Source organism: Trachemys scripta, chromosome 10, assembly GCF_013100865.1.
Source record: "Trachemys scripta elegans isolate TJP31775 chromosome 10, CAS_Tse_1.0, whole genome shotgun sequence".
Taxonomy (NCBI): Eukaryota; Metazoa; Chordata; order Testudines; family Emydidae; genus Trachemys; species Trachemys scripta.
Window position 1 is genome coordinate 11,441,995 of NC_048307.1, and position 27,320 is coordinate 11,469,314.

The 27,320-nt window shown below is 43.4% G+C and overlaps 1 protein-coding gene across 2 annotated transcripts in view; it reads left to right on the forward strand.

The window, feature by feature from the left end:
• MAD1L1 (mitotic arrest deficient 1 like 1) overlaps window positions 1-27,320 on the forward strand; it is a 528,574-nt gene that overhangs the window by 237,342 nt on the left and 263,912 nt on the right. For both annotated transcript variants that reach the window (XM_034784297.1, XM_034784298.1), the window contains exon 12: window positions 3,823-3,963. In XM_034784297.1, coding sequence (XP_034640188.1) covers window positions 3,823-3,963 — 141 coding nt within the window. The remainder of the gene's footprint in view (window positions 1-3,822; window positions 3,964-27,320) is intronic.

Here is a 27,320-nt window from a genome sequence, read left to right on the forward strand (position 1 = left end):
TAATGAATGAAAACAGGTTTTAACACAAATAATATCTGATTATTGGGCTTTGCTCAGACCTGCCTAAAAGCAAACACTTTGCTGGAGAGAGGGAAGTTCTTGCCATAAGCTACAGAAACAGAATTATTGACCTGACACATATATGAAAGGAAATTTGCTTTCATGCTGGCCCAGGAGGAAAGGTACCTTTACCAGCCGCTTAATCTGTAAAATATCTCCACAAATACAATAGAGAAATAGTGCAGACAGTGCTGTCCTCCTCGTTAGGACAACCCGCCTGGAAACTTACCTTTTCTCAAGGCAAACTGCCTTCACCCAAGGGAAAATGAGAATGAAAAAGCTGTTTCTTGGCTGGCTATTCCAGAGTCAAGGGTTAGAACACATCAGAGAATTTACTGGGATGTACAAATTTGATCTTTGGATATGCTTACAGCTAAAGATACGGTTGCAACACTCTCATCCTCTCCCTAGCTCTCTAGCCCTTGTTTTCCACTGCACATCCTTCATCAGTGCCATAGTTGGACAGAATAGTGTTCTCTCTCCATTATATCAAGGACTGCCCAACAGCTGTTTCAACTGCAAAATCAAACGGAACCCCATCAAATTTAAACATCAAAGATATCCGCTCTGTGGATCCTTTCCCAGAGGTCCCAGTCCATCTCTGCACCGAGAAAGCATCCACAGTTAGAGATGATTCATTACTAGGACAAAGAGTGGCTCTTAAGATACAAGACTTGGCTTCCAATCCGCTGCTGAATGATGTACACTTCAGAACAGATCCATAGACATGTTTTAGTAGCTTCCTACATTGCTCAGCTAGCAAAGTGAGGACCAGAGAGTCTCTATGGGATCAGGACAACTTTCTGAGGCCTTGTCTACACTGCCACTTTACAGCGCTGAAACTTTCTCACTCGGGGGTGTGAGAAAACACCCCCTTGAGTGATGCTAGTTTCAGTGCTGTAAAGTGGCAATATAGACAGTGCACTGGGAGCTACTCCCCTCATAGAGGTGGTTTTTTTACAGAGCTCTCCCTCTCCCAGCGCTGGTGCCGCGACTACACAGCCACGTTAAAGTGCTGCCGCGGCAACCCTTTAACGTTGGTCGTGAAGACATACCCTGACGGTATGACTTCTTTGCCTCTAAAGGAGTAGGGGACAAGAGGATGGATTCTTGCCTGTCAAGGCTTGTCTCTGATTTGAAAAGCAAACAAGCTATGAGGGAATGTATAATTTAAACCACAGTGCAAGCTTTATTCAGTAATTCTACTGATAATAAATCAAAACAGATAAGTTCTAACTGAAAACACTTGTTCCTGGTGCTTAGATCTGATCTTCATTTCTGAACACAAATACTGTAACAAAATCTATTCTCAGGCTCCCAGCAAGTGGTCCCTAGCCCCGTTTTCTCAATTCCTCTTCACCAGCACAACCCATTCAAACTTCCCCCCTATTTTCTTAAGATCATGTTAGTCTAGCTTCCCAAACCAGCAGTCCCTGCTGAGAAATTCCTCCACTGACTAGACAGTGGCACATTCCCTGCCTCACTGGCAATCTCTCAGATGATTCCAATGTGCAACACCTTGTGCTGTCCTGCTTGCCACAAGGTGAGAGGAGACATTGACACCCACTGTGTACTGCACTTTGTATAGCTCTTTAACATATTCTTTCCATTGGTTATTCGTTGCTTGTTTGTCCTCAGTTATTTACCTGAACATGTCTTTCATTGCTGACATCTTCAATTCATATGTCCCACTCTGTTCTCTTATCTTGCAGTATAACCTCTGTGTCACATTTCTTTGTGCATATTCTTCTGCTTCTTTGCATTGTTTGCTTATCCATTTGTTTCTGTCACTCTTTGCATTCTTTTTTTAACCTCTCTGTTCAACCTATTGTATTCAGCTCTTAGACTTGCATCTTCCTTTTTATTCTCCTTTAACTTCCTATGCTTGTCACTCAACTGCAGCACTTCATCCATTATCCACCTTGGTTTCTTTGTCTAAAACATCATTGTGCTTTACCCAGTAGAATGAGAAATATACAGATCTATACAAAAACAAACCCAACATGCATTTCCCTGCCTCAGTTTCCTCACCATTCAAGCATTTATTGGGCTGGGGTCTGGTTCCTCTGGGATAGTCCAAGAGCCTTCTGCTGCAACTCATGGTTTGATTTCTGAACCATAGAGTCTCTCTCTTCTTAGACCTTCTTTGGTCCCACAGATAAACTGAGTCCCCCTGCTACAAAAACATGCATGTCTCTTCCCTTCTCCTGCCTCAAACTTCCTATGTCTCTCTCTTCCTAAGAGTCCTTTTAAAACCCCTACTTTGTCACCTCCATCTCTTTGGGAATTTTCCACTCTCTAAATGCCCAATCCCCTGTTGAGGATTGAAGAAAACTGGTTCTCCTTGTTTTAGCCAACCTCCTTAGCATGCCCATTGTGTAGTCAGAGTACAGTCATTAGTTAACTACCTCCAGTTGTCCTTAGTCTGATGGATACTTGCTAAAGGACCTGAAAGCCATGTTGGATTCTACATTTACATAAAGACATTGAGTGATACAACAATTTTCTTAGTAACTTCATAGTATCAACCAGACTTCATGAGTTGTACATACAGTTTCCCCAAACAATCATAATCTCCACTGTGGGACTGCAGGGATTTGAACCCAGGTCCTTCAGTATCAGAAAGTGTGTGTCTAAGGGTACGTCTACACTTACCGGAGGGTCCGGCGGCAGGCAATCGATGTTCTGGGATCGATCCTGGAAGTGCTCGCCGTCGACGCCGGTACTCCAGCTCGGCGAGAGGAGTACGCGGCATCGACGGAGGAGCCTCCCCGTCGCGTCTGGACCTGTGGTAAGTTCGGACTAAGGTACTTCAAATTCAGCTACGTTATTAACGTAGCTGAATTTGCGTACCTTAGTCCAAAGTGGGAGGTTAGTGGGGACCAGGCGTAACATATGAACTGAAAGAACAACTTCTTAGCTGGGAACGGTAATAGTGAAAATAAAATGGAGAATCTCCATAACTGTGTCCATTTTAAGCTTGTAGGAGTATGGACCACTTCCAACTTTGCTTGCCTCATGCATTGTGGGCACTAATGGAAATAAATAATTAAGGTTTTCATTGGTCAGTGCTTTCTTCTGGGGCCCTTCTAGTATCCATTCATTTTTTTTCTTCCGCTGTGGATTAACCTAAATTTTTAATGACCACATTTGAGAAACCCTTCATAAAATGAGAATTTAATCCCTCCACTTTGAAGGTAAAGTACTCTTTCTCCATGTAATCCTATCCAAATCCTGTGTGGTGTGGTGGATTACACTAAACACATCTATGCTGTGAGAATAAAGTACTTGCTTTATATTTAAGGGCTCTTCATTAGAAGACGTCTGCACTCATCTTCGACTTCACTGATGGCAGAATAAAGTTCCCTGATTTAGCTCCCATAACTCATTGCTGTTTTCCCGGAACAGCCACGTTGAGGTGTCTCCAAGAAGCATCTGCTACTTGAGGGCTCTAATTTCATTTGTTCTTGGTATACACGTGTAAAATGGCAAAAGTTATACTGTGTGCGTGTTATCATCTAAAAGGGATGTATGTGTTTATGTACATTTCCAACTCTCAGAGCAATAGATTTTTATATCTCTTTGTTTGTGTGGTGTGTATACAAAAGAGTAGTGGAAGAACTTTCTGACCAAAATAATGCTCTTCACCATGTTGGAGAGCAATAGTAAAAAATGTTAAATTTAATTGGATGTGTCAGTTTGAAGATGCAGGCTGCATGTATCCAGTGGAAAGTCTTAACAGTCTGTTTTTCTTTACAACAGGAGCGTGATGGAATGAGAGCAATTCTGGAGTCATACGACAGTGAGCTGACCCCATCAGAGCACTCGCCCCAGCTGAGCCGGCGCATGCGTGAAGCAGAAGAAATGGTGCAGAAGGTGCATGCGCACAACGCTGAGATAGAGGTAATGAGGAGGCACTGTGCTCTAACCCCAGTATAGACATAATCTATATAGCAGTGGGCCACAGACTCTGTGGTCAAGAGCTACAGTAGGTGTTCTTTCCCATCTGGTTTCTCTAATTCTGTATACAGCGTGCTTGTGCATTTGGAGGGGAATGAAGTCACCTGTTGGGTTCACATGCTGAGTTCACATGGTTAAGTTGCTTGTTGGGACCATTTGCAAATCCTTTATTTAACTGGCATTCAGAGAAAACCACAAAGTCAAAGACAGAGTTTGCAAAATGCCTTTTGCAAAAACTTTTTAATGAAAGGTTTTTAAGAGTAGGGGTGATTGGGCGTGGGCTCAAAACACAACTTGCAAAATCAGCACCAATATGTATTTATACACACATAATAGAATTGTATTCTCTCCTACCATTATTCATAAGAACGGCCATACTGGGTCAGGCCAAAGGTCCATCTAGCCCAGTTGTCTTCTAACAGTGGCCAATGCCAAGTGCCCCAGACAGAATGAACAGAACAGGTAATCATCAAATGATCCATCCCCTATCACCCATTCCCAGCTTCTGAGATACACCTCTACCTCGATATAACGCTGTCCTTAGGAGCCAAAAAATCTTACCGCGTTGTAGGTGAAACTGCGTTATATTGAACTTGCTTTGATCCACCGGAGTGCGCAGCCCCACCCCCCCAGAGTACTGCTTTACCGCGTTATATCCAAATTCATGTTATATCGGGTTGCGTTATATTGAGGTAGAGGTGCTTTACTGAGAGTTAGGATAGAGAGTGGATGTGTTACAGAACAGGAGACAATGGTCCTCATAAAAGGCCAACTAGGATACAGTGGCTTTCATAAGGGCAGAAAGAGGAAAATGGAGTAGAGTAAGAGAAGAGTTGAAATACTACAGGGAGGGAATTACAGGTATAAGGGACGGCATAGAACAAGGCACAAAGCACTTAAACGAGGGCAGAGATGGGATTTATCTGAACATGAATGGGAATGGTAAGAGATGGTACCAAAGATGCAGACAATGGCAGAGCTGTTAGAGACTTGACAGATTATGAGAAAGTCAAGGGAGATATGTAGAGTTTGGATGCCTACAGAAATAGAAGAAGTGAGGGCACCATGTATTTGGTGATTCTGTGGCAGCAGAATTTGTTGCAGAATTCATGCCTTGCTGAAGACTTCTGTTCCAGAATCTCATCCTCTCAGTTACAGTCACTTGGCATACCTTTAGTAGTACAGATGACAATAGAGGATCTGTCTTTTGAGCCATGTGCATTGTTTAGTGCTAAAGCTGATGAACTGCACTCTTTAAAGGATTCTCAAGTGATTTTGAGATCTTTAGGAGTAAATATATCAGCACTTGAGAGACCAGCTAGCCTTCAACCCTCTCAAAAACAGTCTTTCTGGTCATATCAGAGACCATCTGAATCACCCAAAAAGAGACAGAGGCCTTGGCTACACTTGCGGATTCACAGCGCTGCCGTGGCAGCGGATTCACAGCTCTCTCGCAGCGCTGCAAGTACTCCACCTCTCCGAGGGGAATAGCTTGCAGCGCTACAGGCGCTGATTACACTGGTCCTTTACAGCGCTGCACTCGCTGCGCTCGGGGGGGGTGTTTTTTCACACCCCTGAGCGCAGCGAGTGCAGCGCTGTGAATTGCCAGTGTAGCCAAGGCCTCAGATATCAGAAAAGATCATCTGTCTCCTCTTCATCAGCTGCTTGTCCACTATCGTAGTCTTCATGGCAGCAGATTTTGACTCCTGAAGAAGCATCCATCCCCTCGCTGGGGTTCTCCCAAGACCTTTTCCAGGCTCAAGCTGAGGGGGTGGGTTCTGGGCTTACCACACATCCAAAGTTACACAGCAAACTTCTTCCTTTAGATACATTTACACATTGCATTGCATTTACTGTACATTGCCTGATACGTTTTGGGATTGGCTGGTTACTTTGTAGGAAATGATCCCTGTACAACATGCTCTGTCCATGTACGACTTACTCTTTGTCTCATTGTTACATTCCCAACTTACTTTGTCCATTGTAAATGGTTCCCTGGGTGTTCCTGCCCGTCTTATCTAGTACAGACATTCTGTTCCCAGACTGCTGATTCATATACCTCCCTAATCCTATCCCCCAAGAAATGAGGCCTCACCCGTGTCCAATTACTCATGTCAAGCCAGGCCAATATTCCACTGATTTTGTTTTTCTTTTCTATATTAGCATATGTTTTATGTGCATTATATTTTTGATTTGTTTTGATTTTTATAATTTTATTACTCTGCAATAATTAAGTAGTTAAATAAGTAGTTGTAATTATTTGAACCACTATTGATACCAGGCTTAAAGTATGAACCAGTGGGTGCAAACTAACTTTTTATGGTATAACCCAGTGATTCTCAACTTTTTTTCATTTGCGGACCCCTAAAAATTTTTGAGTGGCAGCAAGGACCTCTTTGGAAATTAGATAGTCCGCAGACCCCAGGTTGAAAACCACTGGTATAGCCCACCAGGGTGTAATTTTCTGTTATAAGCGTGCTTTGCTTTTAAAGGATTTTTGTGTAATTTAAACTTTGCTTTAGTTACATGTTAAAAAAACTGGTACAATATTTTTTTTTCATTTATTACCACAGGAAATTTAGGTGTGAAACAGCATATAGACCAATTAAAATAACATTTCCTGGGTTTATACCAGAAGTGGGGGGGGGGGGGGGGGGGGAGGGGGGGGGGTGCAGTTAGCCACCACATCCTAACTATGCTTTTAAGCTTTGAAGCGCTGTAAAGACTTCAGTGGCTCAAAGGTAAACTACACAAGAAAAAATGGTGCCCTTTACTGTATTTATTTTGTTTGAATCTCCCCTTCCCCCCAAAAGTGTGTTCATTCTTGTTGCATGTCAGGAAACCTATCTTTCCTCTTTTTATTAGAGACCCCTTGCAAGATCTTCAGAGGACTTAGCTTGTGACCTCACATAGGGTGGAACCTTGAGTCCTTGAGTTGTAGCTGTTAATCCCTATGGCTACATCTACATGAAGATCTTTAGGGAATTTACTAATCCAATGCAGTTCCACTGGTGCTAGCATGGGTGACACAGAGGAGCCACAGTCCCTATCATGGTGGAGGGAGGAATGGAGGGGGGCACACAGGAGTTCTGCCATGGTGAGGAAAAGGGGAATGGGGGACACACAGTGCCTCTTGCATGTGAAGGAAGGGGAAATGGGTCACACAGGGCTGCTGACATGGGGGAATGGGAAAAGGGGAGGGGGACACACAGCCACTTGCATAATGGAGGAAGGGGGGGTTGCAGAGAGTCCCTGAAATAGGGGAGATGGGAGAACAGCACACATGGAACTTGTATGAGAAATAGAAGAACGTAAGAGCCACTGGGGTGTGCAAGTGTGCTTGGCCTGCAAAAGTAACAGAGTGCATGGCCTAGTAATTCTAATGTTTTTTTTAAAAAGGCAGAAAAAACCTTTAAGGGGAAAAAGTTTGAGTCAGTCTCTGTACGGCGCATAAAGGCATGAGCATAACTTCCTTTGTGCATTGTAGTTTACCTTTAAGAAAAAATAGTTTGTCCTCTTTTCCCATATAAAGAATAATGCCCTCACCTACCTGTCATGTTTTATCCCAGGGTTTTTCTTTATCTGAGGTTTTCATTTATTTAAATCTATTCACACATTCCCAGCAAGTAGATTCCTTTGTTAGCCCTATAGCTATCTGACAGCTTTTTACTTGTGCACTGTAGAGAAAAGGCTGTTTTATGATCCCCCTGATTTGTTACCAGCAACCACGCCTCCTCCAAAGAAATCATACAAGAAAAAATGGATTTTCTATCCAGACATTTTCTTGTATATATTATTTTTTCCCCCATGGATTGTATCAGCAGTTCTGTATGAGAAAAGAAGACATCTAATGAATATGAAGCGGTGGTTGATAATGATACAGTGAACAAGGCCAGGGAGGCAGTAAGGTTGGAGTATTATCTGCTTTTTGCTCATGAAGGAGATGAGGGCTGGATACTCCTTTGCAAGATGTGTAAGTTGAGTTTAAGAGGAGGTGGTAGCAATCTTCTGTCAATGCTAAATAGAGAGCGTGCATGAGAGAGAAGCATTGAGTTCTGGTAGTTTGAGTGAGAAGCTCTGTGCCTGGAACATGTATCTGAGACTATGTCTACACTCTGAACTGGGGGATGTGATTTCCCTGTTCACGTACACATGCCCACACTAGCTCTCATCGTGCTAGTGTGAGTCTAAAAGGCCGTGCAGCTGTTGAAACTGGTGGGTATGTACTCGGCACAGTTCAACCCTGCCTGCACTGCCACTACCTGGGCTCTCGCAACTGCACTGCTAATTATATTCACGCTATGTGTATGTGAGCAGGGGAGTCACACCCCTGGCTATTAGTGTAGATGTAGTCTGAGTTACTAGTACTCAAAAGAGTTCGAGGTGTGTGTACATGTAAACACACATGAACGATAGTTGTTTCCCTCCCCAAGATCATCCAGTTTTTCTGTCTCTCTCTTTATCTCCCTCTTGTGTGCTCCCATGTGGTTTTGCCCTATGAAATATTAATTGGTGGTGGTGAGAATATGACGTTCAGATGTAAATCAGAGAATTTTTTCCAGGCTTTGGGCACATTACAACATTGATATCAAACAGTTGCAATAAAACATGAGAACAGGATACCCAGCCTGACCGACATCCGTCAGTCACAGATGGAGAACACTGCAGATGATCTGCAGTATTTTCGCAACCCCCAAATACCACCCAAAACAACTTCCTGAAGCCCCGTCATCAGAACCTCCTCTCCCCCAGAATAAGTCTGGGAGAACAGGTGGATCTTGAAAGAATATCTTTGAAGTTCATCAAATGCATGATCTGACAAACCAAGGGGGCATGCAAATTCCCTGGTTTTCAGTGAGGGTACCCTGTTTGTACCAAGAGGATGCTGTCAGTTTGAGATGATCTGAATTGCTGAGATAATGCATGGACAGAGAAGCATCTGTCATAGCCAGAACCCAAACCAATTAGGGCTTTATAAATCAAAAAACACACCGTATGCAAGGAGTATGCAAGGAGTTGATCAGTAGCCAAGGTATATATTGTGGCCCAGATGTAATGAGCTCTTGGAGCAAAACCCTGCTTAGCAGGTGGGCCATGTCATTCCGCACTTTCCACATATCTAGCCACAATTTCCACATATCTAGACCATGTAGCCCAAATGGCTTATAGCGTGAAGCACACACATGCACTGATAAATGCAGTTTGGGCACCATCTTTAATCCAAATTGGATCAGAACTGTAGAAACAAACCTTCACAGACAGCTAAGTGTTAAGTAGGACCTGTTTGTGTTTATACACATCCCCACACCTGCAGACACAAGTCCATAAATGCACACTTTGTTCTGTATTTTTCTATGTCCTATTATCTTGAACACACAGATTCAAGAATATGCTTTTCCAAAGCTTTGAATGTGAAGCAGGCAAAAGAAGAATGCCATGCGGAATTGTGGCCAAAGAAACGAGCAGAATATGTATGTCTGTTCTGAGTGGTTAATGACCTGTCTCGCCATGTGTATAAGTGTGTGTTCTGGAGAGTACAGAGAGCTGAGATGGGATGACTTTGCCTCTAGATACCATGCCAATTGGAGCTCTATAAATACCTAAAATAAACAGAATCCAAGCTGTGTCTGTAACTAGAAATGGATTTTCATTTTGACACAGTGACGTCAGCAGCGTCAGTGACAGCCACTAACTTGATGAATTTTTACTTGCCCAGCACCCACTAACCTAACCTCCGTGTGAATAGGACAAATCAAGAGATCCTCTGACTAGGGGTTTCTGTTCCGGCAGTAATGATTATTCTGAGAAAGCCCTGTGTGAAATGTAGGGTTTGAAAGGTTAACGCCAGCTGCATAAAAGAGAAATCATCATAAATACAACTCCATTAATAGCCATTTTATTACAACACATTTGGCTCCATATGAAACATTAATGAAGAGAGATTTGCAGGGAAGACTCACACTGACACCTTCAATAGTCCCCAGCATTTTTTACGTTGAGAGATTTATACTGTCTGTGAGCTCCATATGTACTCTGATCAGTTAATTATGAGCCTGACAGTTTCAGCACATCGAATGCCATATGCTCTGATTTTGTTCACCAGGGAGATTGGGAGCTGTGCTGGTAACCTCAGAACTCACTGACCAAATATCATCATCATATCTGTACCTAATAGCTGTGGCACAGCTGCTGGTCGTGCAGTCATGGCATTGCCAAGGCTTGTAATGTTAGACATAAAACTGGTCTTTGCAAAGAGAGGGACTTAGCAGTCACCCTGTGTTTAAAGTGCTTAAAATTTACATGCAGATGCAATAAAATGTTTATTTGGATAATTAACAGCTTCTCCGTGTCTCTCAATCAGCCTCCCTCTCGTTGTTTCCCCTCTTTGCATCATCTCCTTTCTCACTCGCTTTCCTCTTCCATTTAACTCACCCTTTATTCTCTTCTCTGTATTGATCTTCCTTCTACCCTCCTATGTTGAATCTTTCTGCTTCTCTTGGCCCTAAGGTACATGGCTTCTTTACTTAGAAAAAAGGTGTTTCTGTGATGATGGGAACCTGCTGGAGAAATTTCCTTCCTTCTGTGCAAGGGAGAGAGAAGTTTATTTTATTCTCAGATCTTTTCTTCCTCCACCCCCAACCACTGCCACCCCCTTTTACTGCACTATTTTCCTCAGTGGAAACTGACACTGGCAGACAAGCACGTCAGATGGATGCCCATAAGAAGCAAGTCCTAGTCTCTAGATATTTCTTGCCATTCCAGTGTGGCACTGCCTTCACTCCCCCAGCTCGCTGCTGTCACTGAAGCATCTCATCTGCAGCTCAGAAGGGAGCAAACTGACTCCTCTGGAGACTATGTTAATGTGCTCTATGCATCAACTACTGCTGAGCACTGAAGCAATCATAGAGCTGGCTATCTTCCACTGAGAGAACAAACACCTTGCCTAAATAGCCCTCCCATCATGAACACTTTGGCATCTTCTGGTAAGCCGTGCAATGTTTTGTGTTTCTTTCCTCTTAAGATGGAGTGCAGGTTGGATCTCCATCCTTCAGTGTTCAGCAGAATGGGTCATCTTGGATTTTCCCCCCACTTCCACATACTGTATCTTTCCTCGCCCTGGTTGTATCCCTGTCAGGTCTACAGTTTGTCAGCTTCCATGACATCCCTCCTCTTGTCCCCGTTACCTGTCATTGTGTGTTGTTTTGGGCGTGAAATGCTAAGACCTAATACAGCACCTTTTACTGAGGATCCCTAAATACCTAACTTCTGTTATGCTTCACAAACATCCCTGTGCAATAGTTATCTTGAATACTACATGCAGATGTGGTTGCCCCATCTCAAAAAAGATATATTGGAATTGGAAAAGGTTCAGAAAAGGGTGACAAAAATGATTAGGGCTATGGAACGGCTTCTGTTTGAGGAGAGATTAATAAGACAGGGACTTTTCAGCTTGGAAAAGAGATGACTAAGGGGGGATATGATACAGGTCTATAAAATCATGACTTGTGTGGAGAAAGTAAACAAGCAAGTGTTATTTACTCCTTCTCATAACACAAGTACTAAGGGTCACCAAATTAAATTAATAGGCAGCAGGTTTAAAACAAACAAACAAAAGGAAGTATTTTTTCACACAACACACAGTCAGTCTGTGGAACTCTTTGCCAGAGGACGTTGTGAAGGTCAAGACTATAACAGGGTTCAAAAAAGAACTAAGTAAGTTCATGGAGGATAGGTCCATCAGTGGCTATTAGCCAGGATAGGCAGGGATGGTGTCCCTAGCCTCTCTTTGCCAGAAGCTGAGAATGGGCAACAGGGGATGGATCACTTGATGATTACCTGTTCTGTTCATTCCCTCTGGGGCATGTGGCATTGGACGCTGTCGGATACTGGGTTTGATGGGATGTGTCACAGAAATCCCCTTTGGGACTGCCACCTGATGTGTTGAGACTTCCCCTGCTTTCCCTGCCAGCTTAGGACTTCAGTGCCCTGCCTGGTTTGAGCCAGACACGCTAGCCTGTTACAAACCCAGACCCAGGTCTGAACCACGTCCCACAAACTGCAGGCTTAACTGACAGCAGCTCAAGAAGTGTTCCTGTCTTTAACTCTCAGGTGCCCAACTCCCAATGGAGTCCAAACCGCAAATAAATCCGTTTTACCCTGTGTAAAGCTTATGCAGGGTAAACTCATAAATTGTTCGCCCTCTATAGCACTGATAGAGAGATATGCACAGCTCTTTGCCTTCCCCCCCCCAGGTATTAATAGATACTCTGGATTAATTAATAAGTAAAAAATTATTTTATTAAATACAAAAAGTAGGATTTAAGTGGTTCCAAGTAATGACAGACGGAACAAAATAAATTACGAAACAAAATAAAATAAAACACGCAAGTTTATGCCTAATACAGTAAGAAAGTGATTACAGATAAAATCTCACCCTCAGAGATGTTCCAATAAGCCTCTTTTACAGACTAGCCTCCTTCTAGTCTGAGTCCAGCAATCACTCACACCCCCTGTAGTTACTGTCCTTTGTCCCAGTTTCTTTCAAGTATCCTTTGGAGGTGGAGAAGCTATCTCTTGAGTCAGCTGAAGAGAAAATGGAGGGGTCTCCCAGGGTTTTAAATAGACTTTCTCTTGTGGGTGGACACCCCACGCTCCCCCTGTGTAGAATCCAGCTATAAAATGGAGTTTTGGAGTCACATGGGCAAGTCATATGTCCATGCATGACTGAGTTCCTTACCAGCCAAGCCACATCTTGGGAAAGCTCAGATGTGGCGGCTATTTAAAATTAAACAAGTACATAGCCAATATTCGTAACTTCGAATACAAAAGTGATACATGCATACAAATAGGATGAATATAGTCAGTAGATCATAACCTTTACAGAGATATGTTACATGGCATATGTAGCATAAAACATATTCCAGTTATGTCATATATACATTCATAAGCATATTCCCATAAAGCATTATGGGATGCAATGTCACATTGGGCTAGATAGACCTTTGGTCTTACCCAGTATGGCCACTTTTATGTTCTTATGTTCAATGTTGTTCCCATTATGTAGATGGGGAAAGTGAAGCACAGAGATAGTGATTTGTTCAACATCACATAGCTGCCTCGTCTGTGCAACGAAAATTTCCCTCCACACACTAAAATGGATTTTAAAACTGGTTACTGCTTCAATGTAGATAGACTCCAGGCAGCTCTGAATTGTTTTGGCTAAACCAGTTGCTGGCAGATCTGGGGAAAGAGCCCAAGGTACTGTTTACTTTAGGGGCTTATCTCCACACAAACCAGCCCTGGTTTAACTAAAGATGGATTTTTGAAACTGATTTAATTGGTGCATAGACACACTTTTATTACAGTTTGAGAGGCTTATGTTGAATTAGTTTAACTCGATTCCTTACAAAGATAAACCAAAATAAGGCTATAAACAGAAATCAAATTATCAACACACAAACTTCCATCGGTTTAGCAACACGTTTTAAGTTAGGGCAGTGCAAGTTTGTGTGTGGACAAGCCCTAAGAAAATGAGCTGTTACCCACTGCTACCAGATATTGTGCATCTTCTGTTGTTGCTGATTTGGTGATGAAAATCAGCTAGCTGCTGATGTAGGTAGAACAAAACCATTTTCCAGCACTGCTGTGTTGTGCCACATCTCTCTTGTGCTTTCTTAAGCAGTGCTGAAAAGGGTTTGGTTCTTTGGACGTTAGTAGACTGCACCACTCTTTGTATCTTCTACCAACTTCATGTGCAATTATTTGATATTTACTTTCAGATCATTGATGAAAATGTTGAACAATGTAGGGCTTCCTACCGATCCCTGTGGAAAGCCATTAGAAACACCTTCATTCAACAATAATTCCCCATCAATATCTACTTTTTGAGATCTGTCAGTTAGCCAGTTCTTAACTAATTTAATGTGTGCTGTATTGATATTCTCCTTTTTCTTCAACAGAATGTCATGCGGTATTAAGTCAAACGCCTTACAAAAGTCTATTACATCTGTGCAGTTATCTTTATCAACCAGATTTGTAATCTCATGAAATAAGTTAATTCAGTGTTGAACTATTTTCCATAAAACCTTTTTGACTAGCATTAAATTATAGGCCTATCATTTAATTCATTATCAATTGAATCCTGTACTAGCTTTTCTATTATTTTGCTGGGGATTGATGTTGGGGTATCTGGTTTATAGTTACCAGGTCATCCTGCTTGCCTTTTTTTAATATTGGTACAACACGAGCACTCTTCCAGTCTTCTGGAATTTCTCCAGCATTCCGAGATTTATTAAAAATTAACACCAGCAGACCAGGCATCTCCTCAGCCAACTCTCTTAGGACTCTTGGTTGCAAGTTATCTAGGCCTGTGCGCTTAAAAATGTTTATCCCTGGTAGATGTTGTCTAATATCCTGTTTGCTTACTCATGTGCTGAAAAGTACTTCATTATCCTCATGAGCCGAGTACATCATCCTGCGTTCTAAATGCAGATCAGAAATAGTAATTGAATATGTCTGCCTTTTCTGCATTGTTATTGACAATTTTACAATCTCCACCTACTAATGGGCCTTTCCCATTGCTAAGATTTCTTACATTCCTAATATAATTTTTAATAACCTCCTTATTGTCCTTAGACCTGCTAGCTTTTGATTTTGCAAGTCATTTGCTTTCCTTGTCAATGTTTTGTACTTCATAACTTCTAGTTTATATCAATTGCTATTTCCCCTTTTTTCCATGTATTATATATCCCTTTTTTATTTCTTATTGCTGCCTTCACTTCACCACTGAACCAAGATGGGCTTTTTTAGCCAAAGTTGTCCTCTTCTTTAATTGTGACCTTTTTGGCCATTTAATAGACTCTTCTTAAAGAGCTCCCAATTTTCATTCACATTTTTCTAAACTCTGAGGCTGCTATTTGTCAGATCCTTGAGGCAGAACTTCCCGTAGTCTGTGTCCATAGCTGCTGGGCAGTAGCCTGGAGATGTCATCTTGCCTGGTAGCTCTACAGGACTGGTTTCTGGTCCCGTGGGCCCTCAAAGTCCCTTGGCAACCACCAACTTCCAGTCCAGTGATTAATTAATCTGTATCCATCATAATGAGGTCAAAAAGAATTACCTCATGTTGGGTGCAATACCTGTAGTTGTTAGAAAACCATCATCTCTACAATTGTTAGAAACTCTATTGATGTTTTACTATAGGTTGCATGGGACCTCCAGCATATATCTCCCAAATTGAAATTTCCCATGACACAGTTCTTCTTAGCACATATTATGCAAGAGGTTAAGGAGTAACTAGTCGTGTTCTCTGGTTTGATTCGGTGGTCTGTAACTGACCCCCACCAGTACTCTCTCCTGGGTTTTGTTCATTAGCCATTGCTCCATATACATTCAAGATCCTGCATGTCTGAATTATCAATAATTCTATAACAGGTAATGATGTCTTTAGTGTATAGTACCAGTTCAGCCACCCCATCTCTATCTTTTACTTCTCTATTCTGCCTGAACAGGTTATATCCAGTGATTCAAAAATTCCAGCCACGCAAATCATCCCACTAGGTTTTAGTAATGCCAGTTATATCAAATTTCTTCTCATCAGTGAGACTTTCCAATGCCTCTTGCTTGTTACCCAGACTCCTAGCATGGGTACATAAGCAATTGAAAAATCTCTTCTCTTCGCATTCATTGGTTTAATTTATTCACAATATGCTGAGTTTGAATCTGTACCGTAGTTGCCTGTGAAGCACCATTCCCTTATGTTAGTTTAATGCCTTCCTGGCTGCTCCAGCTGCTCTCGAGCTGAGCAGATTAGCCCCCCCCCCCTACATGTGAGATTAGAACAGCTCTCTTTTCCACTGGAATGTGACCCAGGGTCCACAACACCAAAACCTTTAGGTTCACACTAGTCACGTAGCCAGTAGTTCACCTTCACTATTTTCAACCTGCTCTCTTCTCACTCGGAGAAGATCCCTTTGATTTTCCTCTTCTTCAGCTCCCTTCCAAGGTCCCTGAAGTCCTCTATAATCTGTGTAGTTCCATGTGATAATGAGTGATTGATTCCAATGTTATCACCAGTAGAAATTTGCCACATGACCTCATAAAGTCATCCAGACTTGTGCTTACATCTGGTATTTTTGCTCTGGGGAGAAAGTATGCTGTCCTGATGTTCCTGTGTCTCACTGAATTCTCTGTCCGCTCATCTTAATATGGAGTCGCTGATGAGGATTGTTTGCCTTCTTAAAATGGGTAAGAACTTCTCTTGGAAGTGGAGAAGGAACAGGAACCAGTGGCTGGAACGCTGAAGCCAAATTAAAATTAGAAATTAGACACAATTTTTCAACAGTTTGGGTGGTTAATCATTTGAAAAAAACTACCAAGGAAGTTGTGGAGTCTTCATCTTTTGATGTCTTCAAGACTGGCTGCCTTTCTGGAACATAAGAATGGCCCTACTAGGTCAGACCAAAGGTCCATCTAGCCCAGAATCCTGTCTTCTGACAGTGGCCAGTGCCAGGTGCCCCAGAGGGAATGAACAGAACAGGTAATCATCAAGTGATCCATCCCGTTGCTCATTCCCAGCTTCTGGCAAACGTAGGCTAGGGACACCATTCCTACCCATCCTGGCTAATAGCAATTGATGAACCTATCCTCCATGAATTTGTCTAGTTCTTTTTTGAACCCTATTATGGTCTTGGCGTTCACAACATCCTCTGGAAAGGAGTTCCACAGTTTGATTGTGCATTGTGTGAAGTTTTAAACCTGCTGCCTGTTAATTTCATTTGGTGACCCACGAAAATATGCTTTAGTCAAATACATGTTATACATATGCTTTAGTCAAATACATGTTATTGGACTCAATAAGGAGGTAACTAGATGAAATTTAACAGCCTGTGATATACAGGTAGTCGGACTAGATGATCTTAATGCTCCCTTTTGGCCTTAAACTCTATGAAACAATGAACCACTTTCACCATCAGTTAAAAGCAGGGTGGGGGGACGTCAAGAGGGACCTTTTGCTGACAACCATTATGTTGGGGTGTGTATGGATTAAATGACTTTTTCAGGTCCCTTCCAGCCCTGCATTTCTGATCCTAGTGTAGCTGGAGCCCCAGGGCTCTTTGTTCCTAGTTCTCTGTTGTAATGAGTAGACCACATGCCCTGGCCTTGCCTGCACTGGGAATTTCCCCCCAATGTTTCTTTCTGGTGCTAATAACTATTCATTTCCACCTATGTTAGTAGTGCTGGGAATATAGACAGGGCTCCTGCTTCTGTCAGCTTACAAAGTACATTGTATTCTGATCATATTCAAAACAAGTCAAATCAACCCTCTGCTTTGTACGTAGGTGGTGGTAGCAACAGTCCCGTCTACTGGTCAGCGTGTATTATGGTTCCCCTCTCTGTCTGATCCAAACTCTTGGCTAGAGAGCCTGGCTCTTTGGCTCAAACTGTAGCGACACCCATGCTTTTAGCTTAGGGGAGGAGAAAAGGGGGGCATCCCTGGTTCAATCCCTGATGTTGGCCAAAAGTGTGGCTGTCACACTAACACCAATGGAGTTGAAATGGTGTTAGCAACAGTGGGAGACTTTAAAAAAAAATTCCCTGGCATAGACAGGAACCCCCTCCCTTTCACCCACCAGATAGTTTTGTGTCTAGTGATAAGGTTCCTGGAGCATAAAAAGCTGCTGCTGACTGAACTCGGACTTCCATTATTCACTTGGCCTTTTGTTTGTAAAACAGTTGCTCCACACTTTTTGCTGTCCAATCCTGGACTCCTTTGGGTATATCTCCTTTGAAATTATTTAATATGTAGTTTGCCTGGAGTGGTCTTCTCAGCGATAATAGTGGCATTTGTCAGCAATTGCTGACATTATGAGCAACCAAATTCAAATGAGGCTCAATCTGGGGAGCCTGGATCAGCCTTTAAATCCACCTGGCCTTAGAGACCAGAAAACCAGATGAAGAACTAGGTCTGACTTTCTATAGAGGATTTTAAATTGGCTGCTTTTTTAGTGAAGGTTTGGAAGGAAGAGATAACTAATATACATTTATGATTCATTCACATTTAGCACAACGGATGAAAAAATAATTCATGTGGGGCTGAGAGTTTTGATGTGCTCTGTGTTGTAAAGTTTGTTTGCCTGTTTCTGGAGATTTAGCATTTACAATTAGATGCCTTTACATGTATAGGCGGGGGCGCGAGGAGAGCATATATTCTGAGTAAAACCATTCTTACAGTCCCCACCAGATGGCAGCAGATAAAGGCTTCACAGTAGAAGAGCTTCCTTTATGCAACATGGTACATACCTAGTGCTCTATATGGCGTAGGACAAGAGTAATCAATTATTTTTTGTGAAGGTCCAGCTTTCTTGGTCAAGGTATAGTCAAGGTCCAGACTCCATAGAAAATGATAAAAAGATAATGATGATGATAAGTAAATAAAAAGATTTTGGGGTCCGTTCAAAATTGTCTGGTGCTCTGGATTTGGCCCACGGGTCGCCTATTGACTACCCCTGGTGTAGGAGCAGGGTGGGATGGTGTGGTTGGATGCTTGATGCAAATAGCGCTTTAATGATAAGGCCCACATAGACACAGGTTAGAAGGGAGCTAGGGAGAGGGCAAGGTAGTTTCCAGTTTTTAACAGGTGAAAGCTTGAAAGTGTATAGATGTGGGTATATGTCTGTCTCTGTTCTCCAGTTTCTCTTTACTATTATGGCGACCCTGCATAGTCACACTTGAGTTCCATTTTGCGCTTAAAGGAGGGATTCAATCAGGGGCGGCTGTATGTATTTTGCCGCCCCAAGCACGGCAGTGAGGCAGCCTTCGACGGCATGCCTGCAGGAGGTCCGCCGGTCCCGCGGCTTCGGCGTACCCGCCACCAAATTGCCGCCGAAGCCGCGGGACCAGCGGACCTCCCGCAGGCATGCCGCTGAAGGCCGCCTGACTGCTGCCCCCGCAGCGACCGGCAGGCTGCCCCCCTGCAGCTTGTCGCCCCAGGCACGCGCTTGCTGCACTGGTGCCTGGAGCCGCCCCTGGATTCAATCTCTTTGAAACTTTTTAAAGCTAGAGACATTATGACTCAAGGACTGGGGCTCTCTTCATCCCCCTTCATGTAGTGAGTGCTCAACCTCTCAATTAGAAAGTCAATTACAAACTAAGGGTCAGATTCAGCAATACCCAGCTAACTGGCTGGTGCCACTATTCTGGCGAACTAGCGAAGCAACCCTTAAAATACGAAATGAAATATAAAACAACAAAATCAATACTGCGTGCTGTCAAATCATTAGAAGTGTTGTACAGTGGGATCATTCTTTGTGGGTTTTTTGGTTAGTATAACTATATGAAACTTTTAAGAATTTACAAAAATCAGAAAATTCCCACGGGGCGGGAAAAGGACTACGTTAAGATGGAGTTAAGGTTGAAAGTACATATTCAGTATACTGGGGTGAACAAACTACAGCCCACAGGCCAAATCCGGCCCGCTGGCTGTTTTTAGCCGGCCCTTGAGCTTCCGCTGGGCTTCCCCGCTCCAGCCAGGGAGGAGGGTTGGGGGCCACTCCATGTGTCTCCCAGAAGCTGCGACATGGTCCCCCTCCAGCTCCTACGCGCTCCAACGGCCCTGCTCCAATGATCTCTCTGATGCTCCAATGGGAGCTGCAGGGGTTGTGCCTGCGGACAGGGTAGCGTGCAGAGCCACCTGTCCACGTAGGAGTTGTATAGGAACATGGCGCTGCTTCCGGGAGCCGCTTGAGGTAAGCGCTGTCCGGAGCCTGCACCCCTGAGCCCCTCCAGATGCCCCAACCCTCTGCCCCAGCCCTGATCCCCCTCCTGCCCTCTGAACTCCTTGATCCCAGTCCGGAACCTTCCTGCACCCCAAACCCCTCATCCCCAGACCCCGCACTCCAAGCCGGAGCCTGCACCCCTTCCCATACCCTAACCCCTACTCCATCCCTGATCCCCCTCCTGCCCTCCAAACCCCTCGGACCCAGCCCAGAGCACCCTCCTATACCCCAAACTCCTCATCCCCAGACCCTGCACCCCCAGCCAGAGCCCTCAGCCCCTCCCCTCCAGTCCCCTGCCCCAGCCTGGAGCCCCCTTCTGCCCCCGGAACTCCTCATTTCTGGCCCCACCCCAGAGCCCGCACCCCCAACCAGAGCCTTCATCCCCTCTGGCATCCCAACCCCAATTTTGTGAGCATTCATGGCCCTCCATACAATTTCTATTCCCAGATGTGTCCTTCAAGCCAAAAAGTTTGCTCACCCCTGCAGTATACCTTAACAATTAATTACAACATCCCTATTTTTATTTAGTTATAATTTATTTTTAATCTCTTAGCTCTGCCCTGTAATAAAATCAGGAATTGTGAGGGACGGGGGAGAGGGGGGGAAAAAAAATGGTTTTAGAAATCAGTTTTAAGTTCTTTGGTAGCAAAACACTAAAATGCCTTAATCCTAATAGTATTGCCATTTCACATGACTGTAAGGCAGAGGTAGGTTTGTTTGGATGCCTTAGCTGGGCATTTCCATACTTTAACATGTTTAGAATTCTTTTAAGTGTAGTATGTTTAGATTTCTTTTTTGTAATTTTAACTGTGAATTTCCCTGAGATGTTTTTAACCTGTAAACTTAACTCAATTTTAATGTAGTTTTTTTGTTTTGGGGTTATAAAAGGTCTCAGGTTCTACAGCTCCTAAGGAATCTGGGATATCATCTGAAAATTACTAGAATACTGGGCTCAATGGACCCGAAATAATCCAATCTGGAAAATGGACAAAAGGAAAGAACCCAGAAGGGAAGAACGGGTGGAAATGGGAAGCCATAATAATTGAAGATAAACTGACCAGATTAGAAAAGGCCTTGCAGTCAGCTTGGTTCCATCCTATTAATGCTTTATTTGTTTCTACAATTCATTCTTTTAAAGGGACAGTTGACTTCAAAATCACACTTCTTCCTGAAATTTGTAGTTGCACATAACACCTAAAGATCATTATAGACAGATTCCTGGTGGTTTACTTCTTTTCTTTTTTGCATTTGGCAGCACTTTGTATAGTTATGCAGTTTCTGAAAGATCCTTATGAACATCTACAAAGGAGCAGAAAAAAGTTGTAAATTTTAAGGCTATTTTTTTTGTTTAATATCAGGGTATATTCCTTAAAGGTACCCTATAAAAAACAGGGATTTAAATAAAAGTCAGTTTTAAAAAACCCTCAAATAATAAAGAAGCGAACCTCAAGCTAAGCTTCCCCCCCCAAGCCTGGCTGTTTCTAGGGTCTCCCTGCAGGCCGTCGCTGTATCTACTCCATGTTCCGTCTGTCTCAGAGAGAAACTTCAGTGCTTCTAATACTTCTAGATTGGAGCTAATTGGGCCCACCTGATCTAACCTCAGAGTGACTCAGCAAAAATATCCCTGCATCTCTCTGCAGTGTTAAAATATCTATCATCAGGATGGTGTCGTTCTTAAACCCTTGCATTCCCATGCAAAGTGCTAGTTAACCACCTTGTTACATATCTCAGGCACATTGGGTATGTCTACACTGTGATAAAAAACCCATGACACCAAATCTCAGAGCCCAGTCAGCTGATTTAGGCTTGCAGGGCTCCCGCTGTGGGGCTAAACATGGTAGTGTGGATGTTCAGGCTTGGGGGGTATTGGAGGACCATGGTATGGGGAAGGTGGGGAGGAGGGAACTCAGAGCCCCTGCCATAGGCAGAATGAGGGGCACAGAGAGCTGCTGGCATGGCAGGGAGCATAGGAAATCTTGATATGGCAGGACAGGGATTGGACGGCACATAGAACCTGTTGACTGGGGGAGCGGGGCGAATAGGGGACCCTGGTATGGGATGAGAGGGGAATGGGGGGACACAAATCTCCTGGCAAGAAAGGAGATTTGGGGGCCTTCCTATGGCGCAAAGGAAGGAATGGGAGGCATTGGGGAAGGGGGTGAATGAGGAGCGCACAGAGCCCCTGGCATGGAGAAAAGGTGGGAATTAGGTGGGATGGAGGCCACACAGCTCCTGCCATGGTGTGGGGGAAATGGGAGTGTGCATAGAGCCACTGGCATGGGGTGGAGAATGGAAGACCCTGGTATGGGGGGGATGGAGGAATGGAGGAAACACACAACCCCTGTCATGGTTGGGGGGGGTGACAGGGAAAGGGGGGTCACAAAGCCCTGGGTATGAAAGAGGGCATGGGGGAAGGGCAGAGAGTCCCTGAAGTAGAGGGTCTGAGGGGAGGGCATACACAGAGTTTATGGTGGGAATGGAGGAGTGCAACAAGCCCCTGGTGTGTGCAATTTGCTCAGTGTACAGAAGCTATGAAGTCTGCAACCCCTAGTTGGGCTAGAAGGCCCTCATCCAGCAAAGCACCTCACTATATGTTTAAGTCCATAACTGTTCAACAAAACACTTAAGAATATGCTTTGATGTTTTGCTGAATTGGGGCCCAAGAGTGGGGATCTATTGCAATTGGTGTGTTTTGGATAATGTCTAATTATCTACATGTAATAATTGTTCTCCAGAGATATAATTTGCAGTTTCTTCCATGCTCATGTCTATCTTTCCCTCAGAACTGGGGTTCTCTTTACACTGCAGCTTTCTGTTTCTCCCTCATTGAGAAGGAACTCATAATTGGGGCAGCAGGAATTTGTGCTCTTTCAGCAGGGAGCATTTTACAGTGGACAGCACATCTCTAGTTTGGAAGTGCTAGCCTGGTTTCATGTTGAGATCATGGACCAGGGTGTGGCTTTATTGCAATTTGTACTTGGGGAAAGAATACTTACAGGTAAATCATTAAAAATTTCTCTTTTTTTTCTTTGGCATGAGGCTAGTTCTTTCGAATTTGAAATAGCCTGACTGGAAGCAGGAAAAACAGAAATGTTAGCTTATAGAGGTTGGCACCATGCCATGAACAAAAACTTAACTAAGCTGAAGATATAGATCTGGAAAACCTAGTGGTCCCAGTACGTTGTAAGGAACTATTCAGTTCTTTCACATTTGGGGACAATATGTACCTTCAAGTCAGCGGCACTGCTATGGGTACCCGCATGGCCCCACAGTATGCCAACATTTTTATGGCTGACTTAGAACAACGCTTCCTTAGCTCTCGTCCCCTAACACCCCTACTCTTCTTGCGCTACATTGATGACATCTTCATCATCTGGACCCATGGAAAAGAAGCCTTTGAGGAATTCCACCATGATTTCAATAATTTCCATCCCACCATCAACCTCAGCCTAGATCAATCCACACAAGCGGTCCATTTCCTGGACACTACTGTGCTAATAAGCGATGGTCACATAAATACCACCCTATACCGGAAACCTACTGACCGCTACAGTTACCTACATGCCTCCAGCTTCCATCCAGGACACACCACACGATCCATTGTCTACAGCCAAGCTCTAAGATATAACCGCATTTGCTCCAATCCCTCAGACAGAGACAAGCACCTACAAGATCTCTATCAAGCATTCTTAAAACTACAATACCCACCTGCTGAAGTGAAAAAACAGATTGACAGAGCCAGACGAGTACCCAGAAATCACCTCCTACAAGACAGGCCCAACAAAGAAAATAACAGAACACCACTAGCTGTCACCGTCAGCCCCCAACTAAAACCTCTCCAGAGCATCATCAGAGATCTACAACCTATCCTGAAAGATGATCCTTTACTCTCACAGATCTTGGGAGACAGACCTGTCCTCGCTTACAGACAACCCCCCAACCTAAAGCAAATACTCACCAGCAACCACACATCACTGAACAAAACCACTAACCCAGGAACCTATCCTTGTAACAAACCCCGATGCCAACTCTGTCCACATATCTATTCGAGTGACATCATCATAGGACCTAATCACATCAGCCATACCATCAGGGGCTCGTTCACCTGCACATCTACCAATGTGATATATGCCATCATGTGCCAGCAATGCCCCTCTGCCATGTACATTGGCCAAACCGGACAGTCTTTCCGCAAAAGAATTAATGGACACAAATCTTACATCAGGAATCATAATTCTCAAAAACCAGTGGGAGAACACTTTAACCTGTCTGGCAATTCAATGACAGACCTGCGGGTGGCTATCTTACAACTGAAAAACTTCAAAAACAGACTCCAACGAGAGACTGCTGAGCTGGAATTGATATGCAAACTAGATACAATCAATTTAGGATTGAATAAGGACTGGGAATGGCTGAGCCATTACAAACATTGAATCTATCTCCCCTTGTAAGTATGCTCACACTTCTTATCAAACTTTCTGTACTGGGCTATCTTGATTATGACTTCAAAAGTTTTTTTTTCTCTTACTTAATTGGCCTCTCAGAGTTGGTAAGACAACTCCCACCTGTTCATGCTCTCTGTATCTCAATATATGTTCCATTCTATATGCATCCGAAGAAGTGGGCTGTAGCCCACGAAAGCTTATGCTCTAATAAATTTGTTAGTCTCTAAGATGCCACAAGTACTCCTGTTCTTTTTTCAGAGGCTTTGTAATTTATCCAGTTGATTTAATCAGTGTTAATGTCAAACATGCCCTGATTCCGGTAAAAGCTTTTCAGCAAACAATCTGGAAGTGTTGAGTTTTGGAGAAAACCAGCAGTCACTTCATAGTTTAAGCTATAAATTTTTTCTCTTGAATTTTATTTATGCTGTTTAATAAAACAAGCAGTGATACTGAAAGGTACATGTGTCATGAATCCAACTGTGATGACAATAACCAATATGCAGTGCATGACATTCTTTCGGCATATTGAGCTGCTTTATGTTTTCAATTTATTTAAATGAGTATAATAGTTATAGTGAGCTTAGCTTTGACAGATGTAGATTCAGATTTCAGCTCTGTGCAAGTCTGCACAAAAACACCAATTTATTTTTTTTAAATCATTGATTTTTATCCACTATGCATTCCCTTGTCTATACCCCAATACTCCCATTCACAAACATTGCACCTTGCCAAACCACTACACTTTCGTAAAAAGGACTGCTTTTTTTTGGAACTGCAGGTACTTGGGAAAAGTTACTAAACTTTCAATTAATTTTAATTTTTAAAGAAAGCCAATATGTTGGAGGACATGTTACACTAGAATAGTGACTATGTATAAAATTCATTTATGAAAAGGTACAGTGACTGTGGCAGTGGACAGAATGAGTAGATCTAAATGTGAAGAGAATTCATTATATGCGAAATATGGGTAAAGGGAGAAATTCTTACAGGTACGTTGATACAAATTGAGGATGCTCACAATTGATATGGCTGCAGCTATACATTCATAGAATCATAGAATATCAGGGTTGGAAGGGACCTCAGGAGGTCATCTAGTCCAACCCCCTGCTCAAAGCAGGACCAATTCCCAACTAAATCATCCCAGCCAGGGCTTTGTCAAGCTGGGCCTTAAAAACCTCCAAGGAAGGAGATTCCACCACCTCCCTAGGTAACGCATTCCAGTGCTTCACCACCCTCCTAGTGAAATAGTGTTTCCTAATATCCAACCTAGACCTCCCCCACTGCAACTTGAGACCATTGCTTCTTGTTCTGTCACTCATGATGTCTATGAATAAAAATACAAATGCCTGCAGCCATATCAATTTTGTGCTGCTGTCCTGTCAGAGCCCACAGGCTAGACAGGGTTATAGAGACCTCTCAGGATCACCCAGAATAGGTGCTGACATCTCTCAGTACTAAGTGAAATCCTCAGAAGAGAATTAGGAGGTACTGTGATGAAGATTGCATCTGAAGAAGTGAGATTCTTACCCACGAAAGCTTATGCTCCCAATACTTCTGTTAGTCTTAAAAGGTGCCACAGGACCCTCTGTTGCTTTTTACAGATTCAGACTAACACGGCTACCCCTCTGATACTGAGATGAAGATTGTAATCCTGGGTCACTAAAAATCACATGACACATAGAATTGTTTAGTCTAGTGTTATAGACAAATCTGTCTAGGGGACTCATAGACTTTAAGACCAGAAAGGACCATCGTGATCATCTGGTCTGACCTCCTGCACATTGCAGGCCACGGAACCTCGCCCACCCACTCCTGTAATAGACCCATAACCTCTAGCTGAGTTACTGAATTCCTCAAATTATGGTTTAGAGACTTCAATTTGCAGAGAATCCACCATTTACACTAGTTTAAACCTGCAAGTGACCCATGTCCAATGCTGCAGAGGAAGGTGAAAAACCCGGAGGATCTCTGCCAATCTGAACCAGGGGGAAAATTCCTTCCCAACCGCAAATATAGCAATCAAACCCTGAGCATGCGGGCAAAACCCAGCAGCCAGGCACCTGGGAAAGAATTCTCTGTAGTAACTCAGAGCCCTCCCCATCTAAGTGTTCCATTACTGGCCGTTGGAGATGTTTGCTACCAGCAGTTGCAGATGAGCTGCATGCTGTTGTAGGCAGTCTCATCATACACTACACTCCATAAACGTATCAAGGTCAGTCTTGAAGCCAGCTAGGTTTTTTGTCCCCACTCGTCCCCTTGGAAGGCTGTTTCAGAATTTCATTCCTCTGATGAATAAAAACCTTCATCTAACTTCAAGCCTAAACTTATTGATGGCCAGTTTATATTGTGTGTTCTTACCTGCAGTTTTAAATGTATGCAGCACTTTTCTTCGCTTCCTAAATAGCTATTTCATTCTACTGCAGAGATGTCTATACATCAATGGTGGACAATGTGATCCTTGTATATAACCTATATGGCTCTCCACATGCCCAAGCAGTGCCTCCCATGTCTACACTACTATTTTTAGCAGTACAGTTCCCCACTGCCTCCCCTCTTCCAGAGCCTTTCCCTGCCATATGGAAAGGCTCTGGTGGGGGGAGGCAGTGGGGAAAGGCTTCTGCAGCTCCCCACTGCAGGAGCCTTTTCCTCATTGCCTTCCTGATGCCAGAGCCTTTCATGGAAACATGTGGGTGTGGATGCAGCCATCTTTCATTGCGACGTGTAGCTACATGTGTAGCGCCTGTACTGTATGTTCCCTTGGACGTAGACATAGACAAAGCCAGAGGGGGAGAGAATGGATTACCCACATGGGCTGATATCACTGGTTCCATATTTTTTTAAACCACTGGTTGTAAGTATCCCAATGTTATTGAATTGCTGGTTGTTTTGCTGGTTCCATTCACTAAAAGATTTCTCTGAGTGGGCTTCCTAATTTGTACACCTGCTATAGACTGAAAGTGTCTCTCTATGACCTAGAGATGTTGAAAATGGAAGGAGGCATTAGTAGGAGGTGTTACGTCATCCAGTGTTGACTTTTCACTTCAGGATGAGAATAGTAAGTGTGTTGAAATTTCAGCCCCAA